This window comes from Sminthopsis crassicaudata, chromosome 4, assembly GCF_048593235.1.
Source record: "Sminthopsis crassicaudata isolate SCR6 chromosome 4, ASM4859323v1, whole genome shotgun sequence".
Lineage (NCBI taxonomy): Eukaryota > Metazoa > Chordata > Mammalia > Dasyuromorphia > Dasyuridae > Sminthopsis > Sminthopsis crassicaudata.
In genome coordinates this window covers 110,348,159-110,370,454 of record NC_133620.1, presented here as the reverse complement: position 1 = coordinate 110,370,454, position 22,296 = coordinate 110,348,159, and the positions used below count along the sequence as shown (strand labels likewise).

Sequence of the window (22,296 nt, the reverse complement as noted above, 5' to 3'; positions counted from 1 at the left end):
ATATGAAATATGTATAATTAAAGATGGTCACTTATGGTCACTTATGACTTGTTGGCTGACATTTACCATCTTTTTCTCATCCTTTGACTTATGAGCACTGCTTAGTAGGTGGGATAAAACTTTTCTTTTATTCCATTCTGTGAATCTCTTCTATTCTTGTTTTTGATTCTTCTTGTCACAGTTAAGACACAGAGAACACATTTTTTAAAGGTAAGAGAATAGTGTGCTTCTGAGCTCAAGGCTGAGTTTGTTTTCCTTTTCACCCGTTCCAATCCCCTTTGAGTAGAAAAATAGAACTTCACTGGACACCTAAATACCACTGGCTCATTCCAATAATTTTAGACCTGACTGCAATTTCCTCACAAGCATTTCACTTAGAACTGGCTTCATTGGCTGGGCTGTAAGTGGCCTGTTTCCTCTTTGCACATGTGCAATTTGCTTTAATGAGAACTACCCATGTGCATCAGGGGGAGCAGAAGAGGGTGGCTATAGCTTGTGAAAATGGCTAAATGGTCCTTTTTTAGATTTATTTAATTTTCTTTTGTGTCTCTGATGACTGCCCTTTGTAGGGCTGTAATCCATTTTCCCAGCAATAATGCCTTATGATGCCATCTGCAACCTACTTATATTTCAGCAGCCCACATACTGTTATGATATGCTGGGTCACTGAAAAATTAGAGAAAACTTTTCTACTCTTTCTGGAAAATTGACTTTCCAATTGCCAACTATTTTGCTTGTTTTAGACTGGGGTTGGAGAGCTAATGTTTCCCCTAAGTGCTGGTTTTAACGTTGGTATTTTTCTCCTCTTTCTGGACTTATTGATAAAAAAAAAAAGTTTGTACTGAGATATTTTGAAGTTGGAATCAGTAACAGGGAATAGATACAACCAATTTTAATAGTATATTTTTTCAAGTTATATGGAAAAATGGTTTTCAGCTTTCATTTTTGTAAGATTTTTGAGTTCCATATTTAACATGTATGGGACTACCTGCCATCTACGGAGGGAGTAGAGAGAAGGAAGGGAAAAGTTGAAACAGAATTTTTTGTAAGGGTAAATGTTGAAAAATTACCTATGCATATGTTATGTATATAAAAGCTACAATTAAAAAAAAAAAAGATTTTGAGTTCCAAAATTTCCTTTCTCCCTCCTTCCCATACCTTTCCCCTCTCCTAAGTAATCTAATATAGGTTAGACATGTATATTCATTTTTAACATATTTCCATATGAGTCATGTTGGGAAAGAAAAATTAGAACAAAAGGGAAAAGCCAAGAAAGGGGAAAAAAAGAAAAAAAGGTGAAAATAGAATATTTTGCTCTGTTTCCAAACTCCATAGTTCTCTCTATGGATAGGGATAGCATTTTCCATACAAGATTTATTGGGATTTTTGTAGATTACTGAATTCCTGAGAACTAAGTTGATCATCACAATCTTGCTGTTGTACAGTGTTTTCCTGGTTCTGCTTGCTTCATTCAACATCAGTTCATGTCACTCTTTCCAGGTTCTTCTGAAATCAGCCTGTTCATCATTTCTTATAGAACAATAATATTCAATTACATTCATATACCATAATTTGTTCAGCCATTTCCCCAAATCAACGGGCATCACTTAGTTTCCAATTTCTTGCTAACACAAAAAGAGCTGCTACAAACATTTTTTGCACATGTAAGTCCTTTTCCCTCTTTTATGATTGCTTTGGGATACAGATTCAATAATCATTTCATTTTTTTCAAGTAGAAATTGATTACTCCCTCTCCTTTATACCTTTGTTTTTTTTTTTTTGTGATTTAAGAAGAAACTCCCAGATTATAGAATTATTGGAATCTCTGATAATACTTGAATGGATGTCATAGTCAGAGACAAACAAGTTAAAAAGCAGTCTGGGGGAAAATATATCTCGCTCTCAACCTCTCCAAAAAAGTTTTATTTTTCTCAAGATGCCCTTAAGTTCTACTGTATTGATGTATTGCCTCTTTGGGTAATGCAGGTCATTATTGACCTTATAAAGTTAGTAAATATTTTGAATTGGGAAAAAAAACATTCCTCTCTTTTTTTTTTAATTAATTTTATAATTATAACATTTTTTGACAGTACATATGCATAGGTAATTTTTTACAACATTATCCCTTATACTCCCTTCTATTCTGAATTTTTCACCTCCTTCCCTCCACCCCCTCCCCTAGATGGCAGGCATTCCCATACATATTAAATATGTTATAGTATATCCTAGGTACAATATATATGTGCAGAACCAAATTTTGTTGTTGTTATTGTTGTTGCAAAGGAAGAATTGGATTCAGAAGGTAAAAATAATCTGGGGAGAAAACCAAAAAATGTTCACAGTTTACACTCATTTCCCAGTGTTTCTTTTCTGGGTGTAGCTGATTCTGTCCATCATTGATCAGTTGGAATTGGATTAGCTCTTCTCTATGTTGAAGTGTATAAGGATCTCCTAGATCTGCTCGTTTCACTCAGAATCAGTTGATGTAAGTCTCTCCAAGCCTCTCTATATTTTCATCCTGTTGGTCATTTCTTACAGAGCAATAATATTCCATAACCTTCATATACCATAATTTACCCAACCATTCTCCAATTGATGGGCATCCATTCATCTTCCAGTTTCTAGCTACAACAAAAAGAGCTGCCACAAACATTTTGGCACATACAGGTCCCTTTCCCTTCTTTAGTATTTCTTTGGGATATAAGCCCAGTAGTAGCACTGCTGGGTCAAAGGGTATGCACATTTTGATAACTTTTTGGTCATAATTCCAGATTGCTCTCCAGAATGGCCGGATTCTTTCACAACTCCACCAACAATGCATCAGTGTCTGTTTTCCCACATCCCCTCCAACATTCATCATTATTTGTTCCTGTCATCTTAGCCAATCTGACAAGTGTGTAATGATATCTCAGAGTTGTCTTAATTTGCATTTCTCTGATCAATAGTGATTTGGAACACTCTTCCATATGAGTGGAAATAGTTACAATTTCATCATCTGAAAAGTGTCTGTTCATATCCTTTGACCATTTATCAATTGGAGAATGGCTTGATTTCTTATAAATTAGAGTCAATTCTCTGTATATTTTGGACTTGAGGCCTTTATCAGAACCTTTAACTGTAAAAATGTTTTCCCAATTTGTTACTTCCCTTCTAATTTTGTTTGCATTAGTTTTGTTTGTATAGAAACTTTTTAATTTGATGTAATCAGAATTTTCTATTTTGTGATCAATAATAATCTATAGTTCTCCTTTGGAAACAAATTCCTTCCTCCTCCACAAGTTTGAGAGGTAAACTATCCTATGTTCCTCTAATTTATTTATGATCTCGTTCTTTATGCCTAAATCAGGGACCCATTTTGATCTTATCTTAGTATGTGGTGTTAAGTGGGTCCATGCCTAGTTTCTCCCATACTAATATAGTCCTCTTAATTTTTCTGAAAATTAGACATCATTCATTGTCCTGTTTTAGGCATAACTCCACCTTAAGTCATTGCAATAAGTGTAGCTACTTTCCATACTGACTAAATGCTTAGTAAGGATGAAAGGAGAAGATTTGCAAAATATAGCTTGTAGGCCTCAATTTTTCATGGAGAATGATGGTTTCAGATAAATTAATTAGAAAGACTACAGAAGAATTGTCTGTAATTTCTCTATTCTGTAATTGTCACTTTCATATTTTATATTCTTAGCATGAAGCATTATGGTATAGTGGATAGAGGGCTAGCCTTAGTTTCAGGAAGATCCTGTACTCATTATATGATCGCAGACAAGTCCTTTAATATAGTTTGTTAGTGACCCAGTGGTTATTTAAGATTATAAGATACAGATGACTTTTTGATTTTCAGTGGTAAAGAGGAATTGCCATCCGGAAAGTTCCATATATATGGGCTAAAACATAGGTACATATCTGTATCGTCCTTCTCAAACTTACATACACCCATACACAATCTTTGAGTTAGAAATGATCTAAAATTTTCTTTTGCAGAGTGGAAGCTGAGACTCCTGGATGTTGTGTTCTTTTTCCTTTCATGACCATTTCTATGACATTAGCCTACCTTGTTCTTTGCCTTCCCATACCTCTTTCTATACTAATTTTATTTTGTAATCTACATTTAAATCTATCCTTTTTTTCTTGAAGCCTATTTTCTCTGCCCTTTTAGAAACCTCTTCAAAAATATGCATTCCCTTGAACCATTTTCTGCATTTAATACCATGTACCTTTATTCCAGTCATTATTTAGATTTGTTCTTCATATCTGATAATCTTACCAAATGAGGAACTTGAATTCTTTATGTGAGTGTGCATGTATAACAAAAAGATTATATATTTGGAATTTCTGTACGAAATAATAACTCTGAAATCTTTTTTTTTTTTTCTGGCCTTGACACTAGGATCCATGAACTCAGGAGGACCTCTTCACTAACACCAATCAAAATCTCTTTATAATTTCTCACCCTTTGAAATTCTGATCCATATCATACCATAAATCCTCCATTGAGGCTCTGCTTTATTTGTTGGAGGCCTTCCTTTGGTTCCTTACACATCTTGAGTTATTGTAACGAGCTGTCGTCTCTAGAAGCTGCCGGATCACTCTCTGGGAAGAGATCTGCTGTGTCTTCTACTCAAAATCTCTCCGACAGATTCTTCTTCCTGTAACGAACCGTTGTCTCCAGGCAGTTGCTGTTAACTCTTGTCCAGAGAAGTGACTTCCCTTCCTGCAGAGAGCCCCGTCAAGCCTGATGCAATTCAGAGTCTTTTTTTTGTCTCTGGGAGTCCTCTCTTTTATTCTCCCAGAGAATGGGCGTGGGATAATGCAAGGGCTTCTGGGAAGAACCACCTCAGCCAATGAGCCTGCTCCTTCCATCAAGTCAACCTGAGTTCTCACCTTGTAATTGTCCAACCTGAATTCTCACCTTGTCACTATCCAGACAACCCGAGTTCTCACTTAGTAATCCTAACATCTCCCCCTTTCTTTTGATTTAGAACATAGGACAGTCATGACCTTGAAACATAAATCCATCAATATGGGAAGTATTACAGATAAATTACATAAAGCACATAGTAACATAGTAACGTAACACATGCTAGAAGTATATAACATAATCATAAATTGAAAATTTATAAATGTCCATAAGTCCATTGTCCATTAGTCTCATCTTGTGTGAGGAAGTCCAATGATTCCTGCTGGTTTTTAAAGTTCTTTAACAGTCTTCTTATTATCCATGCTCTTTCAGTGTCAGATATTTCTTAGATCTTCTCCTTTATTTTGAGGCCTTTCTCTTTTTCTGTCTTTCTCTGATGGACAAGGCGAATATGACTTGTTGGCACCCATCTGATTCCTTCTCCTGCTGAAGAAATACAAGCAAACCCTCTCTCCCAGGCAGTTAACCTATCTGGTCCCTTCCATTCACCACTTTCTGGATCTCTCCACATCACCTGGCGATTATCTAAGGACAGTGGAGATGCTCTCACTGGACACTGCCCTTCTGGTGGGTTATAAAACCTGTCTGCCGGAGCCAGTGCATCTTTGTCAAAAATTAGAAAATTAATGGTATAGAGAACTAAATTTAGAAGTTCCCTAGGGCTACCTGTGGCTCCCCCTTTCTTTTGTTTTTGGAGGAGTGTCTTAATATCTCTGTTTCTTCTCTCTACTATTGCCTGCCCTTGAGGATTAAAGGGTATGCCCGTGGTATGTAAAATCTTATACTGTGCACAAAAGTGTGTAAAATGTTTGGACGTATATGCAGGTCCATTGTCTGTTTTTATTGCTTGTGGCACACCCATAATTGCAAAAGCTTGTATAAGGAATTCAGTGACCACTCGGGCTGTCTCTTTTGCTGCTGGCATTGCAAATGTGAATCCTGAAAAGATGTCTACCACTACATGGATAAAAGATAGACGACCAAAAGATTTATAATGGGTCACATCCATTTGCCAGATTTCATTGGGTCTCAAACCACGAGGATTCTTCCCTGGAGGGAGTGTAGGAGCGTGGAAAGGAAGACAAGCTGTACAGCTTTTTACTATGCTCCTAGCTTCCTCTCTTGTGATTCCAAATTGTAAACGTAAAGCTCGAGCAGCCTGATGATATTTAGAATGAGATTCTTGTGCTTCCTGAAATAAAAGACTACTGGCTAACATGGTTAGAAGGCTATCTGCCTTTGAATTTCCATCAAAAATGGGACCTGGAAGTCCATTATGTGAGTGGACATGCAAGATATAAATCTTGCCTGGATGTTTTCTCACTTGCTCTTGAAGTTCCTAATGGGGACAGCTTGAAAGCATAAATTGTTGTTGACAACATTCTATCCACACCCAAAATTTGCCTTTCCTTTGCTTTTTTTGCAATGGAAAGTTTTAATTATACTTTTGATTCTTCTGAGGCTGTAGTATAACATAGATTATTTCCATTAAGCTTTGGGGGGAGATGCCTTATGAGTGTTATGGCATATGCCAACATGCATTTCAGGTCATATTTCTTCTCCTACTGATGCTTTGATATATTTCTTAATTGTACAAAATCCTCTTTGTAAAAAGATGAAGCATTTTTCTCAGGCTACAAATTGGAAATACTAGTATTACTACTTGGTAGTGGAACAAACCTAAACATGTATCCAGTGGGAAATAGGGTGGTGGCAGACTGGGGGATACTTTTGATATAAAATGCAGGTGCCCTAGAATATTCTTCTCCCCGGTCTGCTTTGTATGTACTGATAAGTGTGCATGTTCTCTCCTAGCTTACACCTGGCTTGAAGTTAGGTGATTGTTTTGTTTTTGTCTAGCTTGAGCAGTTAGCACAGTACTTGGCACATATAAACATTTAATAAATACTTATTGGCTGATCGAGAGATAGATGAAAATAGCAAAGAGGCATATATTAGTAATTCCTTTTCAACTGACCCCTAATGTTTGCTTGTAATGCTTTCTTTCTCTTAATTCTGTCCCTTGTAAAATCTTGCGACATTCTTAGATAAATATTCAATTTTGTCTTGGTGGCTTTTTTAGCTTCAAGAATCTAAGTGGAGAAAAGCAATAAGTAGCAAAGCTTACCATTGTCTGGTCTAAAAGTAAATGCAAAGAATAAGCAAAAAAGAAAGGGATTGGAAGAAGAGAGGAAGTAAGGGAAAAGGAAGAGAAAAAGGAAGAATAAAAAGAAAATAAAGTCAAATATAGGGGAGGTAAAAAAGAAACAAAAAAGAGCATCACCAATAGTTAGCAGGTAGCAAATGCCTTTGTCTGGAAGACATATAACAATAAATGCAATCCTAGGAGCAGTAGTGTGATAATGATTTTTATTTTCTGACATCCACTAGAAATGTATCCTTTATTGCTATAATACCTGTTACTTAGAAGGTATTTATTTCAGAAGTGAAATGGAGCAGTAGATTAATAAAAATTGAAAGTTGGTAGAACCCTCCCTGGCCTTCACATCTAGCCATAAATTTTTCCATCCTACCTGATCAATGACCATCTAGTTTGTAGTTAACATCTCCTTTGAGTATGGACCTACTTTCTCCCAGAAGACTGAAGCGTAAGATGACCAAATCTGGAATATCTGCATTGTACTTCAAGGAAACCTATCTTCCTTTTGACTAAACATTTTGAATTTTTTTTCTTTAATTCTTTGAACTCTCTAACTCTCTCTCTGTCTCTCTGTCTCTCTGTCTGTCTCTCTGTCTCTCTCTCTCTCTCTCTCTCTCTCTCTCTCTCTCTCTCTCTCTCTCTCTCTCTCTCTCTCTCTCTGTCTCTCTCTGTCTCTCTCTGTCTCTCTCTGTCTCTCTCTGTCTCTCTCTCTGTCTCTCTCTCTCTCAGGATAATCATGGAAACAATGTGCACCTGGGTGTTTTCTTCATGGGGATTTTTGTGAGGAACAGAATTGGAAGGCAACTATCAATACACAGGTAGGCCTGGTTTGACAGTTATTGTTTTTTTGTTTTAGTTTTTGTTTCTTTTTCTTGTAATGCTTACAATAATGAAGTTAAAGGATCAGTTAGTTATCTGAATTGCTTAGTAGGTAAACTCAGTTTGTTATTTTATGGCTCTAGAAGTCAGATTTCTTTCAGCATTATTAAGAGAAGCTCTTTGTATGATTGAGCAGTTATACAGAAATTGATATTCTCTTTCTCTATGAGAATACTGAGAAAAAAAGGGATTTTTTTCTTCATAGTACCCTTGTAATTATTAGGAACTTAATAGTTTGTAGAATTGGCTAATTGAAGGGAGGGGAATGATGATAATTGCTCTTATTTATATAATACCATAAGGTTTGCAAAAGCTTTTTACGTATATTATCTCATGTGATTTTACCAAAACCCTGTGGATAGCTGCTATTATTCCCAGAAAGAAGTTAGTAGATGTTTAAATATAGTGTATAAGAGGATGACATCTTCAATTAAAAACAAAAAGAAAAAAAAAAAAAAACCAAAAACCAAAGTTCAAATCTTGTCTTGGATGCTCATAAAACTAGATGGTATCTTCCAGTTTGAAATCTTAGGCTGCTTTGTCTGAGACTTCAAAATTGACTCCTAATTCCAAGGCTAAATCTAGCTACTAAAGCTCATTTTCCCACTAAACAACTTGATTATCAAAATGGAGATGATCCATTTTGTTTATTATTTGTCAAGAATTTTTTCTTCCTTTGCCTACCTGACAGAAAACCCTTGGGATTCGAGTTTTGTTGTTGTTGAGTTATTTCAGTTATGTCCCATTCTTCATGACCTTATTTGTGATTTTTTTGGCAAAAACTGTGGAGTGCTTTGCTATTACCTTCTCCAGCTTATTTTATAGATGAGAAAACTGAGGCAAACAAAGCTAAGTGACTTGCTACTAGGTGACAGCTACTAAGTATCTGAGGCTAAATTTGAACTAAGATCTTGATTTCAGGCCTGGCATTCTATCCTGTACCATGTAGCTGCCCTGACGCATTACATTGTTTAATATCTTTACATTGTTAGTATCTTTGAATCTTAAAGATCTCTGGGGCCAACTTAGCAGGAAATTGTTGCTACTAAGTTTTTAGTGTCAGAGGTCTATAGGATGCTAGAAATAGAGTGGGCTAGGGCCTCAGATGGCATCTAGAAAAACCTTTTTTTCCTCTTTTTTATTGCTCATAATTATTCTTTTTTCCCCCCATATGCATCATGAGAGAAAAAAGAACAACTATAAGCAATTTGTATTGCAAAATTTAAGGCCAGCTCTTATAGGAAGTATTTTCATAAGTTCTATATATCTAGGATAACCACAGACAGCAAGTAATCTGGATAAATCTGCAACTAATCAAACAATAAATCTGAATCCAGAAATGAAAATAATTTTAATATACCTCTTCACAATTATTTAGCCAACATGAGATAAAATTATATTTAATTAATGGACAAATTAAGATATGCCAGTCAGAATAAAGACTTTTTTTTTAATGTTGATTAAGTATGGGGTCATTACCACCTAAAATTATGAAGGAAAGGTCAAGGGATTTGACTATTATCACAATGGCAGTCAGTATTATAGGTGGGATTTAAACTAGAAATGTTTTCTGAGCGTGTGCTATTAGCTACCTTTCTCTTTTTAGGGTGAATTGTAGTGCTGATAAAACACCCTTATGCTAATGAAGAAAGGAATATTATAAAAGTGGTCACTGGCCACAGTTATCATAATTGCTTGTTTGGAAGTCGTAGAGCCAAAATTTCCTGTTAGGTAATTATGTTTGAAATTTCTAGTGACCAGAGAATAAATTTTGTTAGCCATTTTCAAGGTCTGATTAAACCAGACTCTTAGCAACCGGTTATTGAGCATGGAAATGAGATGCATGAATGGTATTGATAAAGTGGAAAGAATGGTGAATTGAAGAATTTTGAAAGCTTATTTTGGGGCTTGACTCTATGGTTGACTAGTTTTGTGAGCTTAGAGTACATATTTTCCATTGTGTTTCCTCATCATTCTACCCAACAAACTCCAGTGACTTCCTGTTGCCTCCAGGAGTCTATACACAGCAATCTGTTTAGCATTCAAACCCCTTTATAACTTGGCCCCCTCCTGTCTTTCCAGTCTTCTTATACTTTACTCCCCAACACATACTTTCCAATCCAGTGAACCTGGCCTCCTGACTTTTCTAGGAATAAGGCACTCCATCTCTTGGTTTCAGGCATTTTCTTTGGCTGTTCTCCATGCCTTGAATGCTCTCCCTCTTCCTCTCTGCCTTCTGACTTTCTTTTAAATGTCAATTAAAATCCTACTTTCTGCAGGAGGCCTTCCTCAATTTCTCTTTATTCTAGCACTTTTCTATTTTAATTATTTCCCATTTATAATGAATATAGCTTGCTTTGTATATATTTGTTTATATGTTGTCTTGCCCATTAGATTGTGAGCTCCTTGGAAGAGAAGGGCTATCTTTTTTCTCTTTTTTTTGTATCCCCATCTTGTAGCAAAATTCCCAGCATATAGTAGGTACTTAATACATGTTGATTGAGTGATCTAAAAGGGGTGCCTCAGTAACTTCACAAGGTGGAATAAGGATCAAATTGGATCTGTGTAAAAGTGCTTTGAATATTTTCTTCGATGGCGCAGTGGATAGAGCACCAGCTTTGAATTCAGGAGGACCCGAGTTCAAATCTGGTCTCAGACACTTAACACTTCCTAGCTGTGTGAACCTTGGCAAGCCACTTAACCCCAGCCTCAGGGGGGGAAAAAAAAAGAATATTTTCTTCAAACAAGATATATTATTATATGAGAGTGTTTTTTTTAAGATTTCCCAATGCTGCTGATTGAAAATGTTTCATTGAAACTAGTATATTTTTTCTTGCAATTTTCTTCTTCTGTGCAGTTCTCCAGATCTTTGTTGTCCCTTACCTTTGATTCCTCTGTTATCTGTGAGTGGTACATTCTCATTAGGTTATTCTATTTGTTAATTTTTATTGTTTTTTTTTTTCTTTTGTAATTTTTGGGATAATTCTTGCAGATACTTTTACATAGCAAACTAAATTTCTACTCAGGTATTTCCCCTTTTCCCTTCCCCTATAAGCAACAATGCCAAGTTAAACAAATTGCATTTTGACAAATATTAGTAGTTTGGGAATTGTGTAGTGTCTCCTCCTAGAAAATATTTCATATACATATTTTTAAGGAAATGTTGAGACCTTTCTTGCACTTGACATATTTAATGGGCATCCTCACTTGAAGGTCATAATAGCAACACTTGTGTTTGAAATTTGATCCCCTTTATAGCAGGAGTTTTATAAATCATTTGTTGCGGAAAATGTTTTTTTGTTTTGTTTTTTTTTAATTTGCTTGAACTTAACATCAAGCCAGCTTCATGTATATACGTGTACATAGAATCTAAATTTGGGTGAAGGGACTTTGATTTTGTCTTTATATTTCCAGTCTGCCCACATGGCAGGCACTTAAATTCTTGTTAATTGGTAGATTAAACTGGGAGAAAGAAGTGGGACTCAGCAAAAACTGGATTATACTCTCAGTCTGGGAGCCTTGCTTATGGTACCAGACCATATTCTTTTCTTTCCCTGAACTATTACCCCAGCACCCAGACAGTGTCACACAGAGAAGAAGCTGTGCTCTGGTAGCCTATAGCCATTTCCTTTTTGCCTGAAAAAGTGGATGGGCTCTGGGGAGAAGAGAAAGATAGAAGCTATTTCCTCTCTGCTCTACCAAGTCAGGCCACAACTGACTGTCTAGTAACCCATGCTTTAATGGTTACTTGTACTGAGAGAAAAAGTACCAGAGCTCATTTTGCCAACAGGGACTATGGTTTAGAATAACCACATCTATGGAACCCTGTAGTAATGAATCATGAAATTTCAAAATGATGGCAAGGGGCAAATCAGTCAATCAACAGAAATTTCTGATATATAATATGTAAAGTACTTGCTATGTGACAAGCACATTGCTAAATAGTGGAGGTATGAAGAAAAGCAATAACCTACTTCCTGCTCCAAGGAGCTCATGTTAAAATTGGGGAGACAAATTGGCCTACAACTATCAATCTTTGAATATTTATGAAGCACCTACTTACTATGTGTCAGGCACTGTGCTAAGTGCTATAAAAAGAGGCAAAAAACAATCCCTATCCTTAAGGAATTTAGAATCAGTTAGCTCTTCTCCCGCTCCATTTTCCAGCTAAATAGAGCATCTTTTGTGCCTTTCTTTAAACATTTTGTTTCATTAGACGTGATATTTTATTTTGGTAACCTGTCAATCAGGAACTTTATTAAGTATCTACAGTTTTCCAGTTGCTTTGCAAAACATTGAGGACACCATAAGTAAACCAACAAATAGAGGAATGGATGAATAAATAAGAAAATGATCAAATAAAATGATGAAAAATAATATTTATTGATAAATGATGTTTATATAGTGATAAATGATATCATGAATGAATGATAGATTAAGAATCAGTCCTTGCTGTCAAGAAACTCAAGTCTAATGGGAGAGACAGCATGCAAACCGCTAGAGACAAACTGACGGTTGTCTTGACTTTTGTCTTGGGGTCCTATGACTCTGGAAGAGAGAGTGAGGCTGATGACTCTGTAGTATTCTTACTCATAGTGCAAATCAATATATCACCCCAAGTGTCATTGGTCTTCTGCAAAAATGAAGAATGAACAACAGTATATAAATTGGACAAATTGGAAATCGCTGCTTTACCTGATTATAAAGATTAAAAAGAAAAAACAAAACAAAACAATCCTCATCAAAACAAACCATTACATCACCCACATCTAACAATATGCAGCATTAACACCAATGCTTTTTTTTTTTTTTTTTTACCAAAGTATAGTTCTTCTGATCTCTTCTCTGGGGCCAAACTTGGCCATTATAATAATGATACAATGTTCAATTTTCTAAATATATTTTTTAAAATGAAACTACATCTTGACAATCTATGCGATATAGTAGAATGCTTGATTTGGAATCGGCAAGACCTGAGTGTCATATACTGCTTATCCTCATTAGCTGTGTGACTGTGGACAAATGGTTTCATTTCTCTCATGTCTCAGTTTCCTTGTCTATAAAATCATGATAATATTTTGCATTTACTCTCAGGTTTATTGTGAGGATTAAATGAGATAATGCATGTAAAGGACTTGGCAAACTTTGAAAATCATATAAATACTTATTATTTTCTGATACACCTGGTCATCAAACTCAGTGATGTCTTTTTTGTTTAGGTGGAATGATATTGGCAATATCACGCATAATAAGTCTACCATCCTACTGGAACTAATCAATAAAGAAGAGACTGCTCTCTTTCATACAGTAAGCAACTCACCCAGTACTGCTCCATAAAGACAGATACAGTAGACTAAAACTCTTGCTTCTAGTAGAATGGAAGGGTGCATTCTGGTTTGTATCTTTATGTCTAGCACAGTTGCTGCCTAGCATCCCTATGGTAGGTATGTGGTAAAAGTTTATTGAATTCAATTGTCATTTAAATTCCATAAACTCATTGGGTTCCAGTGATTCTGGAAGAAAGAAGGAGGCGGATGACTTTACACAACTCTTCCTCACTTAGTGTTAGTCAATACATCACCCAAGATGTAATTGGTCTTCTAAGAAAATGAAGGATGAACAAGAATATATAAATTAGATAAATTGGAAATCATCGATGGAAAGAAGGCACTGGAATTCAAAGATTCCTGTAAAAATCTTGAGCCAAGAAGTCAGAATTCACCAAAACAGAATAGAAAGGGTGGGATGTGCCCGCCTTCTTTCTAGTCTTTGCTCTCTAAGTGGAGCTTAAACTCAGCAGCCACAAAAAGACTCCCCATACATTCCCTATAGCTGACTTGTAAACCCCTGGTTAGGATTCCTGAATGCTCCTTCTTTGTGATGGATCATGTTCTCTGGTGTGCCATATTCACTTGTACCCATCCTCCTCCAGTTACAGGTTCCATCAGGTCAGCCACTGGTTGGGTTACACATATTTGCTTTCCTTAGCTGACCTGAAGTATGATGAATTTTTTTTTCATTGTGCCCCAGAGACTAATCTGAAACAAGCAGGTTAACTGATCTTCCATGGAGTTCCTGTCCTAAAGAATTAGACTTTACCTGCCTCACTTTTCTGCCTTAAATAGTGTTTGTACCATATCCTTTTTAAAGCAATCTGATGCAAGCATGTAAGTCTAATGCTTTCTACTTAGCAGTGCCTTCAGCAACCACTAGACTCCCTATGATAGGACTTTTTGGTTAGGGGAGAGGGGATGTGTGTGTCATACATAGTTTGGAAAGTAGCCATGGGGAAATATGTGTATAATCAAATAAATGTTTATTTTTTCCCTTCTGTCTTCTGTTTATTTTATTTTTTAAAGGATGATATTGAAAATGCTAAATATATTTCTCGGTTGTTTGCTACAAGACACAAGTTTTACAAGCAGAACAAAATTTGTACCGAGTAAGTAAACATGTGTCCTTGTCTCCCTTGAGGGTTTAGTTTAATTGGACTTAGTGGTTTTGTTTTAGTTTTATTTTTTAGTGATCTCTGTCTGTTGCACATCCCTCTTTACACCATTCCCTCCTATCATCTCGTGATACTCTGCAGTCAAAAGAGCAGGCCACAGTAGGAAGTCAAGAACTTTCAGAGTCAAATCTTGTCTAATCTGTGTGAGATTATATGTGTGGAAAAAATTCATTATGTGAGCTTAACTGCTCACCCTGTTGCGTGTTAGAGTTCCTTTTACACCCCCTTGCTTTAGGCGTGTGCATCCTGTAACTTCATTCTCCAGCCTCCCCCATGCTCACCCCACTGCACCCCCACTGACAAACTTCCTGGTTATGGAATGGCTTAGTTGTTCAGAATTTCCTAGGGTGCCACACACTGTTAAGCGTGGAGTATATTCAGAAGTGTGTTGTGAAGTGAGGAGCCAACTTGAAAGAAAAGAAGCCCCTGTCATCTTCATCACAGTCTCACTTACACAGTTGGCTAGCCCCTGCATGTGCCTCTGGGTCATGTCATCTGACTGAAAATGAGAGGCTTGGGTAATTAGAGGAAAGCTTGCAAGACTCTAATAGGTGGCACAAATCCATATTTTTAATTTTTTTTTCCTTTTTGGAAATAAGGATGATAAGGGAGAGTCTGATGAGGGAACTTCAGGATGACCTGACCCCGGGAACAGCATGCTGGGGACTCATACTGTCATTACCCTGACTATGGTTGTCTTGAAAAGAAGTTTGTCAGCAGGGAGCAGGCAGCAATTTGGGAGCCTAGAAATATGGGGCGTCTAATTTTGTATCCAAGAGCTTCAGGAAAGTAAATGCAGAACGAGCAATTGCCTTCTCGCTCCCCCAGTGGACACAATCAAGGGTATGGAAAATGCTGGCCCCGAGCAATCCCTGCTGAGGATCTCTGTTGCTTTTCTGACTGTATCTTTAGGTCAGGGCAAAGTTTTTTTTCCTCCTCACATTAAAAGCCATTCATTCGTTTCATTCCAGCTATCACAAGTCACTCCTTTGTGAAATCTGGTCACCTTCGGGTGCTAGCTAGCCAGGGATAATAGAGATGCACAGATATATGCATGTTTGCATATATATTGCATATATAGCTATTGCAAATATATAGAGTTGTGTGTCATGCATATTCACATGCATATATGTACACACATATGCTCTCACATACAAATATATTTGTAGGGACAAAGGTGCATTCGTGCATCTGTGCATACATACATACACCCTGGTGTGTATGTTCCTTCTAGGGTTCAGTGTAATATAATGAAGCATAGCGATGGAAATTGGAGGAAGGGCCGATCAAAGAAGAGCAAATTAAGAAAAAAAGAGAATTTTATAGCTACCATTTGAAACAAAACATGGAACCTAGAAAACACCTTTTGCCCTCTCCCTCATCTCTCAATATCATGGTTTCTCTCTGAAACAGCTTCCATGTAAATTTGCACCTGAACCCTAATTCCTGTTTTAATTCAGTAAATTACTCCTTGAAGTTAATAAGATCTCTGCCATTGAACTATATTGAGCTGATACGAACCATGGGAAGAACACCTTTCATAAGCTGCTTCTCCTATCGTGTGAACTCAACCATTTTCTCAAACTCTGCCTTAAGATAATGGTGTCACCATTTGTCTTTTTCAATGGCTTTTTCCTCAAATGGAGAGTGCAGCATAATTTAGCATCAATTAAAAATTTATTAAAATTGATTTAAAAATTAATTTTAAATAATTTTTTAAACATGAAAAAAAATTCTGATTTTCTTACCTACACATAAACACCTTCATTACTAATTTTAAAACTTAAGATCATACACTTAGAGGTGAAAGGGACCTTAGGGTCATTTAATCCAGTTCTCCCATTAAGATAAAGGAAAGGAAGGCTAGAGATAGCACTTGGGGTTATTGTGAGGATAAAATGAAATTATGGTAAATTTGTTATTATTTTCAAACATACAAATTATGTATTTGTAAAGAGCTATACAATCCTTAAAGTGCTATGTAAATACTAGTTATAATTATTATTATTAGTTGTTATTTTTCTGTTGCAACTTCAGCCTCATGAACTTGTTTCCTTAATAACTTTTCTTCTCCACTCCGTTACTTAGTGTAATATTTCCACCTGTGTCTGGTTATTCCAGCCTCTTTTTTGGTTTATTTGTATTTTGTAACCAGTATTTCTCTTGACCCCTAAGTCTTGCCACATGTGTGGCTTATTGTAGGGTTTTAGTTCTTTAATTTCTGTTTACCTACATAAGACTCCTAGGTCATTCTTTAGCCATCAATCCATTGCCCAGCTCTGCAGGATAATTCCTCCAGCTATTAAAACTATACTCAAAGCTGAGGTCTTGCTTACATGGCCAACTTTCTGAGCAGATTTGAAGACTTAGGTCTGACCTGTGTGAAACTCCATCACTGTTTGAAACTTGCCTCCAAGATATTACTTAAGTCTTCGTGAAGGTTTGTTTTAAGGTATCTTGCTTTTGTTTCTCAAGAACCTTCTGCTCTTCCTCCTACCTTTTTATTTATAAATGCAAGATTATTGTGTTTTTCTCTATGTTGGGCTTCTTGTGAAAAGGACAATCTAAGTATAGCAGTGCCAAAAAAAACAAATTATTTCAGCATTAAATTATGTTTTTATATAGTAATAAAGATTCTAAATTATTTTCCTCTCTTTGAACTTTTATTTGACAAGGGAGTTATTATTTATTTCAGAATTTCTTATTTCCCTCTAAATATTTTTCACAAATGATACTTGCTCTTCAAACCTGGTGCCTAAAGTGAAATTGCATTCATCCTTCCATCTTTCATGCAGACAGTCAAGTTCTCCTCCTCCCATCAGACGACAACCTACCTGGAGTCGGTCATCACTGGTATGTGGAACATTGTCATTATCAAGTTATCTCACTGATGGAGTTAGAAATTGAATTTGGTCTGGACCTCATTAGTGATAGTCTCATTAGTATGAGGAGCTCCCACTGAGGAAAGTCTGTCAGTTCAAATTAGCAACTATTTACAATTTTCTGTCATAGCCAGCAGATGCTCAGTATATGGTTTGACATGGTCTAGCCTTTCTTTAATTTTTCTTTTAAAATAAGACAATTGTCCACTTTGTCACAATGTGCTAGAGATTCATGCCTACCATTTCCTATTAAATCCAAATTATGATTCTCTTTCTTCAAGAAATTTGACTAATCTCATTCTAACACGAATATCTTATATTTCTTTAGCACACATTCATATAGAGTTTATTCTGCAGTTTCATTCTCTTAATTTAAATTGCTTTGACATTCTTTTGTTGTTTTACGAATCATGGACTATGTCCCCTCACTAGGTTCTTTAAAAACTGGGGATGATTTTTTTTTTAAATCTCCCTTTTTCCCACTGTAAGGCATAGTCTACAATTGAAAAAAAAAAAGTTTTCGAATGAATAGATTAACTAAAAGTTGTTAAATAAGTAGCTGAAATAATAGAAGACTATTTGCAATTGAAATTTTTAATTGGCTTTTCTCTTAACCCCAAACTACTTTATGCCCCTTGTATCTACATTTAACGTTTTTTAAAAACTTGTTCCTCTTGACACTGCAATAAGGAAATACTATTCTGATTGTAGCAGATACATTCTGCTCTGTGTTGTATTTCATGAAGCTACAAAATTCTTATAAAAACCAAAACATCTAACTATTACAACATTAGATCTAGCCACATCAGTGTTTTCTAGATAGAAAATATTAGAAAAGAGTGGTAGAGTTTGTTTTAGATCTGCCATTTCATTTTCTTGGAGTTTACAGCCTTGTTTATTTAGGTCAATGTTGTATTTTTATAAGTTTTCATTGGCTTCCTTTCCTTATATATGATCTACTGTAAATAAAATTCGATTTTTCTTCAGGAGCCATGCATATTCATCAACACATCATTAGCAAAATAGTTTGCTTAAGGGAAATTCATTGTTAGAAACTAATATTGCAAAAGACATTTCTTGTTTTAGTAATTGCTAAGTATCCAGATGAGCAAAGTGCTCTAATGGGCATTGTTTTAAATAATGCAGACATTGTCTCCACCCTTTGTGGTTGCTCACTCATATCCCACTCTTTATTACCTGATTTGGGATTTCTTGGCAAGCATAGTGGAGTGGTTTGCCATTTCCTGCTCCAGCTTGTTTTACAGATGAGGAAACTGAGGCAAAGAGAGTTAAGTGACTTGCCCACAAAACTGAAGTCAGATTTGAACACATGAAGATTAGTTTTCCTAACTCCAGGCTCAGTATTCAATCTATTATACCACTTAGTTGCCCTATCGTTTAGCAACTTAAAAGCCTGAAGTATCACTTTAAACTTATTACCTGAACTGTCACTAGAAAAATAATGTTTCACTGTTTCAAAAAAAAAAAGTCTTTTCTTTGGTTTTACTTTTTATTTTTTCCTTTCATTTAAATTTTGGCTTTTGAATCAGTGAGATCATTTCCCAAAAAAGATTAATAAGTATTGATGGAAGGCCAAGTATTATTCTGCCCTTTGATCTGATCTTATTTTTAGATTTATTAAATAAAAATTAAAGGCCTTCCTATTTGATCCTGATAACAAAAGCCTATAGGAAACATGATTCACAGCTTCTCCTTTCTCACATCAGCTGACTTGAAATTTTTCACTGATATGAATGAAAGCAGGACCAAGTTCATTTTCTTATTGGGCTGCTGATTTCTCACTTTAGGTTACACAATCATTGGATGTAGAGCTGAAAGAGTCTGAAGAGATTATCTAGCTCTAAATTCTTAAACTACAATTTTGGAAATTTCAGTTCCCAAACCAGCCAATGATATTTATGAATAAGTACTACTGCTAACAACAAATTTTCTTTGCTGCTCTCATCTATTTTCTTTCCCAAAGGAAGTTTTATCAACTTCTATTCTTTATTAACTTTCCTTTCTTACCTTTTCTATTTTTTTTGCCTTTACTTTCTTGAAACTTTATTTCTTCATTTAATGTTTGCCATCTCAATTCTTTTGCTTTTTTTAAAAACAAAAGAAACAAGGAAATAGTAGACAGCTCCAATGTCAGACATATATGGCAGCAGAAATGCCAGCACAATGTGATGTCCCCTAATTTTAGTTTTTTTCACTTTTCCTAGTTCCTGCTACTTTTTTTTGGGGGGGGTTTCTTTCTCAGAATGTTGTTTTGTTTTTTTTTTTAATTTTTTATTATATATATATTTTTATAATATTATCCCTTGTATTCATTTTTCCAAATTATCCCCTCCTCCCTCTATTCCCTCCCCCCGATGACAGGCAATCCCATACATTTTACATGTGTTACAATATAGTCTAGATACAATACATGTGTGTGAATATCATTTTCTTGTTCCTGCTACTTTTTTTAAAGGCACTAACCATTTTAATAATGACAGCCAAATTTCTGTTGAAAATAATTATATGGAGAGTTGTAGGTTTTTTAAGAATTAGAAAGGGCTTGGACATCACTTAACCTAACACTTTAACTTTATAGATAAAAAGTCTAGGAGCCCAACAGTTGGAAAGCAAAATAAATTTCTGGATTGGCCATGTACTAAATTGTGCAGATATAGACACACAGGCATACACAATTCATTATGGCTGTCTGTGTGTAAAGTTCTTACCATCTACTCTTGCCCAAAGCTAGTAATACCCACTCACTTTTATTCTCTATTTCTCAGTCCACAGAATTGGAGAGAAATGGAAGCACTGATAAGCATAGTAGAGTTAAAGGGTAGGCAAGGGCAAAAAAACAACAACACAGTAAATAAGAGTGGCCAAGGGTAGGATTCGTTTATGAACCCTGCATGATGGAGTAAATCATGTACCTTAACTCTCTCTCTTCTAAATTAGATATTTTTCATTTGTTGAGATTTTTCCTATGTTTTATATGTTTTGTTTCAGCCAAGACAACAGCCATATATCTTGCCTCCTATGCATGTCCAATGTGGAGAACACTATACTGAAACTCACACTTCCCAAGGTATTTCTGGCTTATGATTTCATAGATTAAAAGGGGAAAAAATGCAAGGAATGATAGACTATGTTAAGGAAAAGGTATTAATATATTTGTTTGAACTTTGCCTTACTAAGTGGGAGTATCAGGAGAAATTGTGTTACATTGGAAAGAATGCTGGATTTGTAGTATGAAGTCTTGGATTCAGACAGTGGCTTTTGAACTTATCTCTATGACTTAAAGAAAGGTATTTAACTTTTGATTTCCTTATCTATAAAATGAGAGGATTTCTGAATTCTCTTCTATCTTGAAATCGATATTCATATGACCTGTGATTTTATTAACATGGTGGAAACTTCTGTTAAAAGAATTTCTATCTGTACAGATTATAAACCCTTGGTGAATTATTATGTAAGTCCTAGGGAGTTGTGTGAATCACAAAAGTGATAACTGAGTTTTCTAGGATCTATTTGCTTGTCATTTTCAGAGGCAGAATTTGTCTTAGGTCTTAACTTAGGTCTTCCTGATGTTAAGGGCCACATTCTGTCCTGCAAGACATATTGCCTATATTATAAATGCTTGGTCTTTATAATTCAGGATTGTTAGATTTGAAGAGGTCAACTAATCCAACCTTATTTTTTAAAATAGATATGGAAGTTACCTAAGGCAGAGAGTTTTCCTAACGTTACAGAGATAGTAAATAACAGAGTTTTTGATTTATAAAAGTGATAACATTTTATGTCCCTCTTAAAGGCTGTTCAACAGCTAACTCAAAGCAGTGTTTTTCTCTCCCCCACCTTCTCTTTCCTGTCTTTCTCTCTCTCTCTCTCTCTCTCTCTCTCTCTCTCTCTCTCTCTCTCTCTCTCTCTCTCTCTCTCTCTCTCTCCGTCTGTCTCTCTGTCTGTCTCTGTTTCTCTCTCTCCTCTCTCTCTCTGTTTCTCTCTCTCTCTCTGTCTCTCTATCTCTCTCTGTCTCTCTGTCTCTCTCTCTCTCTCTCTCTCTCTCTCTCTCTCTCTCTCTCTCTCTCCGTCTGTCTCTCTGTCTGTCTCTGTTTCTCTCTCTCCTCTCTCTCTCTGTTTCTCTCTCTCTCTCTCTGTCTCTCTATCTCTCTCTCTGTCTCTCTGTCTCTCTCTCTCTGTCTGTCTCTCTGTCTGTCTCTGTCTCTCTGTCTCTCTCTCTCTGTCTGTCTCTGTCTGTTTCTCTCTCTCTCTCTCTCTCTCTCTCTCTCTCTCTCTCTCTCTCTCTGTCTGTCTGTCTCTCTGTCTGTCTCTGTTTCTCTCTCTCTCTCCTCTCTCTCTCTGTTTCTCTCTCTCTGTCTCTCTATCTCTCTCTCTGTCTCTCTGTCTCTCTCTCTGTCTGTCTCTCTGTCTGTCTCTGTCTCTCTGTCTGTCTCTGTCTCTGTTTCTCTCTCTCTCTCTCTCTCTCTCTCTCTCTCTCTCTGTGTGTGTGTGTGTGTGTGTGTGTGTGTGTGTGTGTCTCTCTCTCTCTCTCTGGATGTGTGCAATATATATCCCAAAAAGAAGAAATTTAGATAATAGATATAGCTGTCAAATTTTGAAGGTCTATATCAAAGAAGAGAAATTATTTGCTATTGATGGTTATCTAAGAAGTGAACAAAATACAATCGGGGTAGAACATTATCAGAGAGCTACTTTTAAAAAAAAATCATGACTTTTTTTTCAATTGCTTGCATAACCTTATATGCTGCTACCATGGAAATATAGAGATCTCTCAAAGCCTAATTTTTAGCTTTGGCTTTCAGTCTTTCCTATCACCAATCACCTTTCCCAGAGCTAAGTTAACTTGTTGTGACTCCAATTCATTTGGGGAAAACCATTTACATGGTAAAGGTGCTAATAAGCTGTGAAATAGCCAAAAAGGAAG

At 36.0% G+C, this 22,296-nt stretch overlaps 1 protein-coding gene across 4 annotated transcripts in view; it reads left to right on the top strand.

Moving 5' to 3' along the window:
* Window positions 1-22,296, top strand: part of PTPN14 (protein tyrosine phosphatase non-receptor type 14) — a 240,869-nt gene that overhangs the window by 173,330 nt on the left and 45,243 nt on the right. For all 4 annotated transcript variants that reach the window (XM_074309148.1, XM_074309144.1, XM_074309145.1 and 1 more), the window contains 5 exons: window positions 7,812-7,900; window positions 13,181-13,268; window positions 14,321-14,403; window positions 17,265-17,322; window positions 20,361-20,439. In XM_074309148.1, coding sequence (XP_074165249.1) covers window positions 7,812-7,900; window positions 13,181-13,268; window positions 14,321-14,403; window positions 17,265-17,322; window positions 20,361-20,439 — 397 coding nt within the window. The remainder of the gene's footprint in view (window positions 1-7,811; window positions 7,901-13,180; window positions 13,269-14,320; window positions 14,404-17,264; window positions 17,323-20,360; window positions 20,440-22,296) is intronic.